This window comes from Stegastes partitus, unplaced genomic scaffold (assembly GCF_000690725.1).
Source record: "Stegastes partitus isolate 25-593 unplaced genomic scaffold, Stegastes_partitus-1.0.2 Scaffold15, whole genome shotgun sequence".
Classification (NCBI taxonomy): domain Eukaryota; kingdom Metazoa; phylum Chordata; class Actinopteri; family Pomacentridae; genus Stegastes; species Stegastes partitus.
The window spans coordinates 779,210-796,105 of NW_007577746.1; the positions used below are offsets into that span (position 1 = coordinate 779,210).

General features: G+C 42.3%; 1 protein-coding gene across 1 annotated transcript in view; it reads left to right on the forward strand.

Annotated features, from left to right (window-relative positions):
* The first annotated feature begins 323 nt into the window (after positions 1-323).
* Positions 324-16,896, forward strand: part of LOC103363512 (protein bicaudal D homolog 1-like) — a 42,318-nt gene continuing 25,745 nt past the window's right edge. Inside the window, exon 1 of the mRNA XM_008290316.1 lies at positions 324-542. Coding sequence (XP_008288538.1) covers positions 324-542 — 219 coding nt within the window. The remainder of the gene's footprint in view (positions 543-16,896) is intronic.

Consider the following 16,896-nt stretch of genomic DNA (forward strand, 5'->3'; position numbering starts at 1 on the left):
TGCGGGCAGAGATGGCGTCCTGATGCCGGTGAATAAGCAGAAAACAGAGCAGAGGGAGGGGAAAGAGATGCGGGCAGATGATGAGAAGCTGCATCATTTCGAGCATCACTTGGCAGAAGAGGACTTTCTCCGCGATGACGGCAGCGCTGTGAGGACATCGAGCCCTCGGATGTTTACTGTGGATGAGATTTGAAGCGGCTCTGTGATTCCTCGGAGGGGAGGCGGTGGGGGTTTGTTGTCTACCTCAGCTGTTTCTCCCTCCGGCGGGGCTCTCTGCTCATCCGACGCAGGGCGGAGAGGGCAGAGGGAGGGAGAGAGGGGCGATGGCTGCCGGAGGAGCGGGATGCGGGGACACGGTGGAGCAGTGCCGGGCCGAGGTGGAGCGCCTCACCCGGGAGCTGGCGGAGGCCAACCGCGAGAAGATCCGGGCGGCGGAGTGCGGGCTGGTGGTCCTGGAGGAGAACCAGAGCCTGAAGCAGCAGTACGCAGAGCTGGAGGCCGAGCAGGAGGCACTGAGGCTGGAGCTGGAGCAGCTGCAGGAGGTGGGCTCAGCAGGTGTAAGGCTCCCCTCTCGAAAAGTAATGCATTAGTGTGGTAGCTGAGAAGTAACGCGTTACTGCAGACTTGGAGGAAGAGCTTGTTGATGCAGCCGCTGAAGGCACAGGAGATGTTCTCAGCTTACAAAGTGGAAAATAACGTGCTGCTGTGTTGTCCTGTGGTACTGTTGGCTCTGTGCGCATTAACGGTCCTGATGGGCTGCAGACAGGCCCAGCTCACAGCACCGGCACTAACCGGGCCCAACACATGCTCATCATCACTTTTTTAAATTAATATTTACATTTTCAGATGAACCGAACCCACTCATGCTCATCTGTTTCATCTTTTATGTGATTTTCATTTTATTGTAATTCTGGGGTTATGTTGTTTTTTCACATTTTATCAGCAAACCTGATCTCAAACTTTTTTCATAAACCTACATATTGACCAGTAGCCTGCAGCACGACGTCGATTCATCGACTAAAGTGCAGGTTATAGTTGAAGAACAACGTCATGTTTGGGAGACACCAGGGAGAACTCGTTTCCTTTGTTTGGCGACTTGAAGCAAACTTTCCTTTGCTGTCCCTCTGACAGGAACAGGGAGCATCATAGCACTGACTGGTTCAAAGAACATCTGTATTTGAAGGAATGTTGAACTTATGCTGCATAACCTTAAATAAACCGGTTCAGTCAGTGGAGGTCAGGCTGTGATTCAGCACAGGAGTCCTGCTGGGTTTGAGGGACTGAATGCAAAGTCTGATGGGGATCAGTAGGAGCTTGCAGTTCATCTGTAATGAAGTTGAAAAGAGAAATAATAATCACTGTTGTCTTGTTTCAGGGAACTTACCTGATTGTTTCTTTTGGCCAGATGAGGGCAGCACAGCAGGCTGTAAACAAAGGGCCATTTAGTCTTTTATTTGAACTGTTGTCTCCGTTCACATGATGAATATGAGTTCTTTAGTCTCTCTCCTGTTAACTCCAGTTTGGTCTCCACCACATCCTGACAGAAGTATGTTGCTATTTATAAAAACTGTGCCAGAATGGGATTGACCAGATACTGATTCTAATTATTAATAGTCAAGGAGAGTCTTCTGATATTTGGAACTGATATACATTTGCAGTAAAAATGACAATCTTGGTGTCAAAGTTAAGAACAGCACATTTAAAAAAAATGAAAACAGACCTTTTCAACAACTTATCCTTCAGTGATCATGGCCTCATAATACAGGCTGTGCTCTGGGTGGACTTTGAGGCATCAGAGCCGAAGTAGCACATTTTTCAATTAACTCATTTGATTTAAAACCAGTTAAAAATAATACCGCTACATATAATCAGAAATATGCTGAGTTGTGGATCTGATAATAGCAGGCCTGTCCTGCCTCGTTGTGTTCCAGCTTGTCCGTCTGTCTGCAGTTTGCTGCTGAGCAGGTGGTGAACAGTGGCTTCATCACAATTTGTTTTCTCCTTTGAAAACAACTGCTTGGTGAAAACAAAGACAATGACAGCAATCTGCGCTGCGGTGGGGATGAAAAAACAGATGTTAAACGGCTTCAACAAGCTGGGGGGGGACTGCAGGCTTGGTTATTATTCTGTGTGGGTTCATTACTACAAGACACTCCTTTCACATTACACACACTCATTTGATTCTTTGTCCATGTAAAGATATTGATGTGTTTAAAGCATCGACCCTTTCGCCACATGCAGTGACGGCTGGTTTTAGGTGTGCTTCCATGTGCATGTTGGAAGAATTGAAGGGACCACCAGCTGTTTGTTGAACCTGTACAAATGTGAGCTACTTGAAGGCACAGGCCAGTGTGTGCTTCAGTGCTGACTGTCAGGATGTTTGCTTCTTGTTCGTATGAGCAGTTGTTGTAAGGGCCAGTTTCTGTTTATAGTCAAACCTCCACCATCTGAGGATGTGTATATGTAGCCTGTATAATGCAACATCTGATGATGCAGTCCATGCAATCCCACACAGTACTCTGCTCCTGACTTTAGGAGATGATTTACTCCCACTGAGTCTTATTATCAATCTCAGTGTGTGTGTGTGTGTGTGTGTGTGTGTGTCAACAGAATAGTATTTTCCACAGGTACGGCTCAAACAAGGTACTTTACCCATTGACGATAGCACTTCCTTAAATTTGGAGCAGCATAAAGTTTGATCTCTGATTGTCTGATGTTTGGGAAGATGAAGATCAGCTCATTGAGCAGGAATCTGAGAGGCAGTTTCAAAATTAAACTTGAAGTTGTCTTGATTTTCTTTCCGTCTTTAAGTCGTGACTTTTTTCCGATCATCTCGCCAGTTTCTTGAAATGGAGGAGCAGATGGTGAGCAGAGGTTTGTAACTGTGACAAAGTGTTTCTGTAGGAGACAGATTTTGGGAAGAGTTGAGTGGAACAGACTCACCCAGATTATATTAATGTGAACAGCAGTGAATGTTTTAGGAATAATAAATGGCATGAAGACACTGTCCACAATCATCTCTTGATCATATCTATCATAGATTAGGTTTCTGCCATTATTGGCCTGATTGTTTATACAAAAAAGTATATAATATAAGTAAGTATAATATTAGGAAGCAGTTTGTTTGCTTAAAACCGTTCTTCATGACTCAGTACGTATTTAGTTACCAACTGAAATCAGTTATAATAACAACAACAATAATAAACTTTATTTATAGAGCACTTTTCAGAACAAAAGTTACAGACTGCTTTTCAATAAAAATAAAATAAAAATCAAAATACAATAAGCACACAGAATAAGTGAGAAAAGTACAAAGGACACGATTAAAGCAGGAAGCTAAAAAACATAAAAACTTAAATAAAATCAGGAAAAGCTCTCTGATATAAATGTGTTTTAAGAAGTTAGAGGAGTTGAGGCCTGAATGCACTCCTCAGTGCAAACGTAGCTCAGCTGGAGACCCTGGAGGTTCACTGAGGTTCACATTCTAGCTTCACAACAGCGCTTTCCAGGTTTGTTTGTTTGTTTGTTTGTTTGTTTTTGTGCAATATGACAACAAAACAAATAAAAAAATAAGACAAAACATACAGACACAGACAGCACAGTTTTATACATGATAATATTAAATGACTGTATTATGGTCACGGTTTGTTGGATTTATGACTTGCAGTGGTGCAGAGAGCACCATGACGTGAAGAGGGGCTGGTACCAGTTCTAAGGCAGAGGGGTGGGGTTTGAGGGGGTGACTAATAAGTGAAAGCAATGAAAGAAAAGAAAAACACATTAAAAGGCCAGACGTTACTAAAGAAGGTTTACTGTCCAGTCGTGATAGTGGGAGGTGTCGGCCATCAAGCAGTCCTCTACCACGCAAACAAGAGCATCAGGGGGGAGATGACACCAAAACCCACCAACTATTGCAGTTACTGCTCTGAACCACATCCAGACCCGTAGAACCCTGATCCATTTGGCAGAATTCTGCTTTGTTTTGTTTGGATTTCTCTCTTTTGTCTTCTGTTCCGAGTGTGAATTATGACCCAGGCAGCTTGCAGACCTTCCTCAGTGCACTGTCAGTGCTGCTTGCTTTCAGTTTTAGGTGGGTTTTGACTTGTTTACGACAGCAAAGACTGTCTGTCTCTAAGTGTAGCCCTGTGATAGACTGGTTACCTGTCCAGGTGAACCTGCCTTCACCCTGAGTCAGCTGGGATAGACTCCAGCCCCCATGACCCTAGTGAGGATTAAGGTGTAGAGATGATGGATGGATGGAGGACTGCAAAGAAAGACCTATTTCAGTGATTCATCTGTTGATCATTTTTCAGAGTAACTGATGGATAGCTTGGTCTTTAAAATGCTTGAAAATGATAGAAAATGTCTCCCACAACTTCCAGAAGCGATGTCTTCAAATGATTTGTTTTGTTTGACCTACAGCCCCATAACCCAAACACATGCACTGGGACATGTAACAGAGAAGAGCAGCCGTGTTTGGTATTTCTTTTATTAATGATCTAGATATTTTTTATGAGAACATTGTTTTATCATGTATTGACAATGTTGATCATTACACTAAATGGGAGAGAAGACTCTTCCTTTTCTTGTATTTGACATAATGACCAACATTAAATACAACAGGAGAGCCTCAAAATGTAAACTCCTGTCTATCTATCCGTCCATCCAGCCATTGTCTTTAAGCTGCCTGTTTCCACAGAGTCATAGAGGGCTGGAGCTTATCCCAGCTGACAGACAGGTTACAGAGACAGACAACCATGAATGCTCACACACACACACACACACACACACGACTACGATCAGTTTAGTTGTTCTAGGTAATCTGACATGCATGTCTTTGGCTTGTGAGAAGAAGCTGGAGCATCTGGAAAAAAACCCACAACTCCACATAGAAAGGTCGGATGAGAGTGCTCACCACGGCGCCACCACGGAACTGTTCAGGGGGTTTCTGTGACTTTTGCATCTTGGATTTGCATTTTTAAGAAGTCATATATAGCGTTGTTCATTCACATCCCCTCAACAGATTCTAGTTCGGTTCTACTTGTGATTGTTAACTTTTTATTTATTTATTCTTTGCGATTAGCTTCTCTAGCAGTCCCCTCCCTCCATCTGTGAATGACAGACTGACACAGCAGCTGCACAACAGAGATCATAGATGCTAATGACACCAGATACACAGTCAGGCAACTATATCGTGAATGGCGTTGGAATTTTGTGCATGACTATGAAATAGTAATGTTTCTCTACAGCACATACTTCAGTGCTGAAAGTACGCTACAGTAAATCATTTATAGAAGAAGCTATTTATATTCGTACTCAGTGGCCTTTCACTCAGCTGTGCTCAGAACCCAACGCAGACACAACACACCACTTTGTTGTTAGGTTTATTATTAGTTTTAATCAGGACCTGAATTGGAAGTTGTAAATAATACCTTGACCTTTTCTGTAGAGCTTGCAGTTTGTCACCATCTATTGGGTGGATTGTCACTACACAACACCACTGAACTATATTTATGGGTCACAGTTGGCCAACATGATTGAGGACAGCGACCCCAGATTAAATAGTTCAACCAACAACTCTCTTAGTTTGAGTGACCTTATCCTCATCTCTGACATGACTGACATCCTTTTAGAAAAGAGAAAAAACTAAAACTGGGACTCATTGATCGAAACAAATCTCCAGAGTCCAAATCTAAAACTCCAGGAGGAACCGTTTTTGTATATTCGTTTAGTAGATAATTGACACATCATTGTGAAACATTCATGACCAGTGAAAGAAAGTCACCTGTCATGTTATGGTCATTGTGTTTTTCTGGTCTGTGTATAAATGGCAGCATGTAGCTCTGCAGGCTTTTGTTCTGTTGCTGCCTCTAGTCTAGTTTTCAGCAGGAGTTCAGTGTTCGTCCATAATTGGATACTTTGCTCCTTCTGAGACCTGCTAATGTTAGCTAGCATTACCATCAGAAACTGGAATTATACTTCTTTGCACTGCTCATATAGATTGAATGCATTTATGCAGAAGTTCCTTTAATACTCATATTAAGAATGTTTTGTTTTCATCTCTGTTATGAACTTCGTTGTGACAGGAGTTGAGATAACCAATCAGCTTTCTCGACACAGTTCTGCACGATTACATGTTATGGATTGTGGTAGCCCGACGCCCTTCTCTGCGTTGGTCTGTAGAGACGCTTACATGTATTGGAGAACCATAAATCACCAAGAGACAGAATGTTACTGAAACCCTGCTCATCAGTGCAGCAGCTGGAGGAGTTCAATCAGCCACTACAGTAGAAGAAGAGGGTTGTTTTGGTGCTTTTCCTATCCAGGAGCTACAGGTGCTTGCACATGTGCAGTGGACTGATATAGTGAACATATCTGGACACAGCAGCCAATAGTTTGAACTGGTTTGTTTCAATGGTGGAGCTAGGTCTGGAGGACCTAAGTCTTGATTACACTCTCTTGCTTGTGTGCACATGGACAGCTGCAGACTCAGTGGATACGTAGTCATTATTGTTTTTGCAGTCAGCTGTGGTCCACTTGAAGGACTCTGACCGTACATGCGCACTACATTGTCTCTGCATATTCAGTGCATAGCTCAGTGCACCTCTGCCTTTGTAACATCTTCTGCATGGAGCCCTCCACAGACGTTGGCATGGAAAAGTTGCATCATGTATTCCCGCCCACTTCATTGTTTTCTACTGGACTGATGCAGACTTTGAAAGCGACCTGATGCTACCATAACATGACGAGCATTTGTTTTAAGCTTCATTTATTTTTCTGGCTCATGTGGATTTTGTCCTCTTGCAGTACAAACAGTCCATGTTGTCACACATGTTGGGCTGCATGCTGCAGGGCCATGTTTAGCAGCAGTGAGTATATGTGGAGTATGTAGGAACATGCATGGAACAGAGTCCTGCAAACTAGAAAAGCAGTATCACAACAACTACGGGTTTGTGGTGTCGACAGCTGTCCGTGTACATGTGGGCAGGACCTTATGAAGACAGTGGACTGAGTTGAGCTGAGTGAGCCGAGGTGAGACTGAAGACACAAGGCTGGTCGAGTGGACTGCAGATGTGAGGCGAAGCAGGATCTAGACACAGACAAGAGGAGAAGAATAAATAAGGTTCAGGCAGCAAGAAGAGCAACTAGGACTGGTCCTTGGTCGTAGCATCTGTACCATCCTGGCCGACACAATGATCTGCTGGACAGTGGAGTGTAGGACTGAGCTATGTATGCAGCAGGAACTGGAGAATGAGATGAACACCAGGTGTGAAGGTTGATTGTAGACAAGAGCTCTGCAGAGCGCCAGGCCAAGACATGAACACACAGAGGAAATAACAGGAGACTCAAGGAGGGGCAGCACTAGTGAGGAGGGGAGGGTACCACCAGGAATATGACATAAAACTCCTTCTTGTTGTCGTTTAGTTGTATTTCTTTGATGAATATTGAAACAAATTTAATCTCACTTTGTTTGAAAAGTTTAGTTTTTCCTTTTATGTATTGTCATGCTGTCAGAAGTGATCTGAAAGACAGACGTTTGCTTGCAAAGCAAAGACGGTCTTATGATTTCACTCCGTCTCCATCAGTTGTTGTCGCATGTATTCACTAATTCGGAGATGTGCACTGGTTGGTTTGTTGTAATAATTGCTGGCTTGGCAGCAGGAGGAACCCTCTAATGGCTCCATCAGTGGGCTATAAAGAGCTAGCCACAGCTCACTGTTAATTAGCCCAACAGGATCCCATCACACTGATTTGTACAGTGAGCTTATCTCCGCTCTGTGCAGCTTGTAATGAGGCTCAGCACCAGCTCAGGTGGAGGCTGCGACACAATGGAGCTGATGATACAGTCTAGGATGGATTTAAGTATCTCTGTATTTTTGAAATTTGCATTCCTTGTAGCCCTTAATGGTTTTGATTGATGCACCATGCTGACCATCTTCATGCTTTTGTTTAGATATTGACTTGAGTAGAGAACAGCCGTTCATCGCTTCATCTGCTGTGTGTTGAGGTGCATTCAGTAGGAGGGATGTGAATACAGAGGGAAGATAGATAGATAGATAGATAGATAGATAGATAGATAGATAGATAGATAGATAGATAGATAGATAGATAGATAGATAGANAGATAGATAGATAGATAGATAGATAGATAGATAGATAGATAGATAGATAGATAGATAGATAGATAGATAGATGGGGGGGTTTATTCAGTGCAGGCTGAAAAGTTAAATGATGAACATTACTGTCTGTCTTCAGTCTGTCATGATGTCGTGTCACTCTGAGTTTTACTTTGTCAGAAAACACTATGAGGTGTCTCAGGCTGTCACAGCAGCTCACTGTGTTGTTATGGAGGAACATCAGTGTGGGACTATGTGTGACTATTATATATTTAAAATGCAACTCTGTCAAAGACGACATGTTTGGACATCTGAGAAAGGCGTGTGCATCAATAATGTTGTGCAGTAGCTTCACTCATCATGCTGCTTGCATACAGCTACACCTATGGCCTGAACCTACAGATGGAGTCATCAGTACAGCTGGTAGCTACATTCATGCTCCATAGGAAGAACAATGCAGATTTAACATAAAATACCCACATGACAGACATGTTTGTTTGGAAAACTTTTTTTTTTTACTGATGTATATTATGTTTAATGCTCTGCTGCATGTTTTTGTTCTTGACACTTCCTCTCTGTTGTAGACACTACAGACAGACACTAAAGGACAAAGTGTAGAACAACAAAATGTTCTGCCTGTGATTCAGATCTTTGTTGTTGCAGCATTAAGGAGCCAAAAAAGAAGCGATTTTATTCATTATACATTTTTAAAAAATTAGTCAGCTGATTAATCGGTTATCAGAATTTTTATTTTTTTTGCCAAATATCAGAATCGGCATCGGCCTCAAAACATCCATATGGGTCAGGTCCTACTTTGGACGGTTGGGTTCTGTGTTCTTTGTTTAAAATGCGTAAGGCCTTCACCTTACTATGTGAAGTGCTATGAGATGACATACGTTGTGAACTGGTGCTGTATAAGTAAAATTTGATTTAATAAGACGTTAATCACTGGCTGAACTAGTAGATGAAGGAAAGCTTCATGAAAAACCCACTGATGGTTTACATTTTACATACCTTGACACTTTAGGATGTTGAATGGGACTCCTTTTACAGTCTGTGGAATTTCCTTTGAATACTGATTTTGATCAGCTTTAGTGGCATTTTAGACGTATCTTCTATTTGACATGTTTAAAATACCAGAAACATGCCTCACATGCTTCTCACAGCTTCATGGAGTGTGAAATATATCAAACACATGACATCAAATCTCACAACACGAGTGTAAAACACATTTGTTCACATATAAACAGGCTTTTTTTTTGGCTGACATACAGTAAATCACTGCTGCTTTGTCTGAAGCGTTGTGATGCTGATCTTTGGCACAGTGAGAGCTCAGCCAAATGCTTCATGGGTCTTCCAAGAAGCAACGTGAGTGTGACGAGTGAGTGGAGCAGTGATGAAAAATGCAGCGAGTGCATCGGCAGACGGCGGGGCTAAAAACAGAGCGGGACTGGGTGACCCACAGGGACGCTCAGTTACTCCTCTGTGACGTCACCCAGCCAATGGGATGCTTCCCTCCGTGGCTTGTTGTCACCGGACACTGATTCCCAGCCAGCTTCCCACCTCCCTTGCTTACCAGAGTTGAAGATGTAGTAGGTTTATGGATCCTCTGCAGATACAAGGGAAGAAAACCCTCCAAACAAATTCTCAGGCACGGAGAATCCTGGTAGTAGCCCTGTAGCTGTGCTTCATGTTATACTGGGTAGTGTACTGCAGTCTGTAGGCTTCAGACAAACCCGGGATGCTCGACCTCTGTCCCTCTGTACTCTGTCTCTTTGTCATGAATGGGACACAAACACATGCTCAGAGGCACTTAAGAGCAGACTGTGTGTCTCAAACATGCATGACTAGACACACACACACACACACACACACACACACACACACACACCAGGGAGGAGCGCTTGGTGAATTATTCATTAACTATGAGATCGTGGTGATTTCATGATGATTCCTCGCTGAGACTTCCGTCCTCCATAGCGACCCTGGAGGTGGTTTGTGCTGCAGCTTATCCGTAGTTATGTTTTATTGTTAGATGACCTCTAGCGGGTGTCAGCAAGTCCTTCATGAACACATCTGTTTATGGTTACGTGGCCGTGTCCTTTAGTGCTCATTGTGATGAGAGCACCGATAAAAAAACTGTCACATTTCACCACTGAAATTTATCTGTGGCATAAATTGTGCTGCCTGCATGCTCCTGTGGCGGACATGTTTGATTCCAACTTGTGTTTTATGGTTGTAGTTTTTTTTTCATATCATAACTTAAAGTACTCACAGAGTTAATAGCTGAGATCTGAAAAAACCAGCGTTGCCACAACACATGTCGGTGGACTGTGAACATACTTTCAGGTTGGTGAGACTTTTTTGCATTAAAAATCATGATGAAGGGTAAAATTATGCTCCATTCATCCATCATAGATTCAAGTCTTGCATCTTGTTTCTGGTTTGACCAACTGTATTATTTGCACTGAAAGACTCCATTTCAACTCCAGTTTAATCCCTTTCATCAAAAGCTCAGGACAGTATGAGGCGTGTGGTGTCTGCTTCAGCTGGATGTGATTCTCAGAAAGTTGTACAACTCTAAAAACTGAAGTACTGGGAGGTTGTGATTTATTAGAGATATACTGTACCTGATGGAAGCCATTAGGGATGATTACAGTCCAACCACAATGACATGAGCACAAGTCTGGTTTTATGAAGGCGGGTTAAACATTTGTTTCCGACACCTTTTAGCGGAATACAGTCGTGACTCGATAACCGACCCTTAACAATCCTAAACCTGCTGTCCAACGGGTTTTTAGGAAAAACCAACAGAACCCATAAAAACAGCCTTAACATAGCGACAGCCTTGGATTGTGACTCCGACATGACATTTAATGTCACCAATCAGGATGACGGCGTATTATCTGACTGAACAATCCCACAGATTGGCTACGTTCACACTGCAGGACTTGATGCTCAATGAGGATTTCTTTGTGACTTCCTTCACGTTTCCAGTTCAATGCGACTTGTATGTGATCTGCTGTGTGAACTTCATACGACCCAAAAGTGTCCCGCATGCGCAGAAGAGGACACGACGACGTCACACGCAGCGAGCGTGCTCAGTGTTTATGGAAGTAAACATGGATGGTAACGGTGGAGCGTATCTGCCACTCCCCCGCCGCCACCGATGGAGGAAACAGAAGTGTGAGCGCTAACTAAACTAGCATCAGCAGCCAAGTACTGCCTGTGTGTTCTGGACACTTCCACCCCGTCAGAGCGCTGCCCCGGGGTGGAAGTGGACGGAACGTGAACAAGCACACCGGTCAGTTTAGCGTGAAATCCAGCGATGCGTAGTGTTCTAACAATACATTAGTTATTATAACAACTATGAACAATGAATATTAACAACTCATGAGCCTTCCAGCATCAAGCCCTCCTTGTATCTGGACCTCCGTCTTGACAATCCAACAGCCTTGCTATCCGACATAGAAGAAGGTTTTACATTTAGTGTCGGATTATCGAGTCACGACCGTATACATTTCCTCAGTCACAGTTCCAACACAAAATGAAATAGTGTTAGCTAATTATGGCCTTTTATAAATGTTCTAATATTGGCACAGTGTTAAAATAATCAAGGTCCCATAAACAAATGAACATTAAGGGATCCTAACTTTACCTGAAGCAGGTGAGTGGAATAGGCTCAGAAAGCATGCTAACTGGCTCAAACTCAGACAGGAATTCAGCATAACATTGAGGGACCAGTACGTTGATAAACTGATCATTTTCGTAACTTTCAACAAAACTATAACAACAAGTAGCGACAGCCTACGCATCACTCACATTAGATCCCAGTTTTCGACTTTTTAATACATTTAAAAGTAATGAGACAGAGATGGGACGGTGTTTGACATTTATTGTACCCACAGCAGTCGAGCAACAGCCTCTGCTGGTTTACAGAAACATCACACACAGCTGCAGCTTTTAGGCCTTAACAGAAAACCTGCATAAGTCTTGTGGAGTCCAGGCTTTGGCAGGCCCAACAGATCACTAGACTGTTCTGACTTATCACTGTAGTGCCTGTGTGATGTAGATATAGAATGTGTTCCAGTTTACTGTGTTGGAGTGAAGGTTGTTTGATTCCTATATGTGTGTCTTGGTTGTTTTGATGGTTGTTCTGGTGGGTGAAGTGTTGGCGGTTTGGGTATAAACGGTAAAGAGATGGAACGGTGGGGTGACATGAAACCAAAGGACCTGTTCCAGGGGAGTGGTAGGAAGCACTATCAAATGTGATTACCCCACCTCCTTGTCTCCCGGACACTCCCCTCCCCCGCTCTTCTTTTCCTCTCATCATCCCTCCTTCCTTCTGTCCCGGCCAGCTTTCTCATCGTCTTTCCTACTTCCTTAATTCAGCAGAATGTGAAGAGAGTCAAAGAAGGACAGAGTCTGGCAGCTACACACCTCTGGACAAACACAGCAGGGTGATGACGGAGGGATGATGGAGTCAGAGAGGAGAAGATGGATGGAGCAGGATGGCTATCATTTCTTTTGTCCTGCTCCTCCCTCAAGGATTACACCATCTTTAGGCACACGCCCAGCACAGCGACACACACATTCATCACTCGCTACCACGTGTGTGATGACACAAGAACAAAGAGGTGCAGAGTGAGCTGAAGGAAACCAGAGAGGTTTCATCATATCTTTACATACAGACGTCTTCCTGGATGCATAACACCAGACATGTATCAGTACATCCACTGTGTCCGGTGTGTTTAGTACGAGCTGGAGCGTATGATTTAATCGTCATGCAGTGTGTTGCTGTGTTTCTGTGTTATAGGAGCTGCAAAGCTGAACAGACTTATTCAGAAAGTTGTATTCCTCACATGTACCAAACATTTGTGAAACAATCATATTAACAAAGCTGTTGTCCTCAGTCCTGGTGCAGCTGGGTTCATTTATTTGATAATATCTTTTGGCTTTTTCAAATGCAAGTACTTTTTTTTGGGTTTAATCAAATTGCCTAATTTTTTTTACCTGTACAAAGAGTCATTAATACAAAGAAGCCTGCACACGGTTGTATCATTTCACTGATCTAATTGGCTGTAACTTTAAATTATGAAGTAGTTCACTTGGTTTCAGAAGTTTAGTTTGAATAAAAAGAAGAACTGGGAGTTAGCGTGACCACTATACAGTGAGTGGTGTGTCTGAATGGGACTCAGGATGTGAGTAGGCCCATACACAGCATCGACATGGGAAAGCTCATGACACCTCACAGGTAGCGTGATGTGAAGTAATGAAATCAGCCCAGACACATCAGACTACAGCCTGTTTCCTGCTTGATACAAGAAGTCTGGCATGGTTTTGTCTGTTTGATAAAACATCATGGACTTTGATTTAAGGCTTCTTGGGAGTTTTTCTTTTTCACTTTATTATGAAGACACAGTTTTTAGCTTCCCACAATTAAATGAACACGATGGACTGTGATACTGGTGTTTAAAGGCTTCTCTCATAAAAATAAAGTCTCTCCGTGGACGACTCTGTTAATAGAAAACTGTGCTCATGGGAAACGGCCCATGTGTGTAGCTATAACACTGGTCTACACCCATTTTGGTGTCAAAGCTTTTTGAGCTGATTTTGGACAGCAGCAATGTGCTGAATCCAAATATTACGTTGGTTTTGATCAATGAGGTCAAAATTTTGGTTTGATGAAACATGTAATTTACTTCTATTTACCTTTACAAATGTTGATGCTCATCAGCTTGTGGATCATTTAACTGATGAAAAAGATTAGAAAATGAAACATTTCCTCTAAAATCCAATTTCATATGAGAAATACTAAAACAAATCAATCGCTAATGTCAACAAATGTCATCGATTTAGTGGTAAAATCGATTTTTTAAAATCGAGTTGGCATAAAAACCTGATACAGAAAAGCAGATGTCATGTTTGAATTCAGCGTTGCACAAATGTTCTAAATCAGTTTTAAAAAAAATCCTAGACACCGTCAAAACAGTATTTTTTTGTAACCCAGTGTAGTCACTTGGTATTAGCTTGTGTTGCTGTGACATCAGAATGCCTTCTGTCACTCTCTGTAGAGCAGCTGCAGGTCACACACTGGTCTGAGCTGCTGCAGGAGCTGAGTGGAGACTAGAGGCTTCTCTGTGCCCAGCTGACCAGCCGGCTTCTACCTGGCCTGCAGGTGAGGGCTTCAGCAAACAGAGAGCAGCTGTAGTGTCTGTCTATGAGCAGATGGTCAGCGAGGGAGATATCTGGCTACAGCTTGGTTTATATTTTGCCTCTAGGAGATGCTCTGAATTCAGCTGAAGAAGAACCAAATCTATTTTGATGCAGATTTGTACATTAGCAGGAATGTAGCACAACATGGAAATGAAAGCAGTGCTCTGCTAGTGTCCACGTCAAAGTGCAATAAATAATGCATTGTGTCTGAAACAATGAATAATTGTGGTAAACAGGCTGATCATCAATATAATGATCATGAGTATCATTTTAGCTCCAGCTGTGCCGCCCTAGTCACCTATATGGAAATCATTTGGCTACAGAAAGGATGATGTTGACCAAAAACAGGTTGTTTGTCAGCAGTGCCTTACAGCTGCTACCTCCACACGGAGCAACACGACTAATTAGTTTGAACATTTTAATCAGCACCACAAAGCTCTTTATGAGGGGCAGCTTTATAAAAATGTTTTTTTATATTGTCTCTGCAGTGCTCCCCTAAAAAAATCACCCCGATCGTTCAGGAATGAATATTTCTTTCCAAAAAGAGTTGTTCAAGTCATCTGGTGAACATTCTGTATGTTGCAATATACAGTATATCACAGAAAAGCACATTATCGTCCAGTCCTGTACACACACACCCCTGATAGAGGTCTGACCTTTGTTACTGTCTGAATGGTGTAGAAGAGTCCCACCTACTAAAACTCTCAGCAGGTGGGACTCTGAAGGAAAACAGCAGATGTCATGCTGCAGCTCTTCTTGGTGCACATGGACTGGAGCTCCTCCAAAATGAAACCTCTTGTTACTGCTAGAGTCTCATATCTGCTCCTCAGCTCCTGTCCCTGGCCCTTTCTTTCTTCTCTGCTGCTGTCTTTGTCTGTCTTTGTCTCTTGGTCCAGATTAAAGAGGACACTGTTCTCCAGACCTGCCGGCTTTATATTGATCTCTGCGTCTTTGAGCTGTTCACACAGATAACGTCTACGGTGGAAGGAGAGAGAAAGCAGAGAGGAAAAGTTCATCTCTCACAAATGAAGGCTGTAACTCTCATATCCTTCAGGGGCCTGTCTGAGAAATCAGATAACACAGGCCTCAGTTTCATTGTGTTTAAATTCAGTTACCACCTATGCTTTCCTGGCACAACACTGAAATGACCAAGTGTATTTGTCAAAAGCAAGAATCCTGACTCAGGGTTGTTGTATTTCAGTACTGGCATCCAGATGTTGGGAGTGAGCCTTTACTGTCGGTGTATTAGCTGAAGAGAGCATCGTAGCAAAGTTGTGAAAATCACTGGATTGATTTGAAGCAACTGTTTGGGCTGTTAAATTGTTCTGACTGAGTGCTTCATATAATCTGTGACGTCACCCGGACGCTCTGGAGCTGCTCCAGATTCAGCAGAATGACTTTCCAAGGTCATGACTGTACATTCAGTCTGTAGGACAAAGTCTGAAACTTCAGACAGACCTTCAGTTAGTTACTGACTCTCTAAGTCTCAACAAATAGACATTATGTGTAAAACAGGACTGCAGCTAATGAGCATTTTCTCTGTGGATTATTCTGTTGATTGTTTTCTGGTTGTTTGGTCTCCAGTTTGTCAGAAAATGGTGACAAACATCACAGAGTGTCTCCCAGAGGCCCAGGACGCCTCGCTTTATCCACAGTTCAAACAGATTCAGTTTACAGTCACAGAAGAGAAAAGAAACCAGAGAATGTTCACGTGTAAGAAGCAGGAATATGAGAATCTCTACAAATCAGTCAAACTGAAGAATCGGTTCTGAAAACACCTGGTGATTCATGTAAAGCTGGGAGCTAACGTGTGGAGGTTTGTGTCACGTGTTTCGCAGCAGTGGAAAGTGGAATTTATTTCAATAATCCAAAATGTGATCAACAAATAAATGTTAGTATAATACCCCAGAGTAAATCCACAAGCCAATAAATTATACAAAGCAAAATGGCATTTACCAGCTTCAGTATTAGAATGAACACATTATTGCATTAGTTATTACAACCCAGTTATAGACACCGTCCTGAAATATGAACAATGAATACTTGTATTTTCGTTACTGTTGGTAAACTACTTGTGGACTTTTACTGAAGTAAAAATAGAAATGCATGACCTCAAACTTCAAATGTATTATTTGTCCCCGAGGGGCGATTTGTTATGCAGCAGCTGACACAAGTGTTCACAATAAACAACAATAAAAACATTAAAAATTATTAATTAATTATTAATTACATTAAATTAAAAGAAATGTTTTTCTTTTTTTTCTTTTTTAAAAAACCTTTACTTGTAATATGTTATTTCTACACCTTATGCTCTATAAATCAACCAAAAACCCACATTATTTTTTACTTTTGTGTGACCAAACAGTAAATTAGAAAGTAAACAACAGCCTTACAGTAATGAGTCAGTGACAGTAATGTTATTAAACCTGTTATAAAATTCTTAAGTTCATTTTTATGCAACAGAAATGAAGCACAACAAATGCTACGCTCATTTTAACCACAGCTGTAGTTTAATGTTCACTGTTTGGCGTCCTTTGAAAACTGTTTTAATAATATGAGTTAG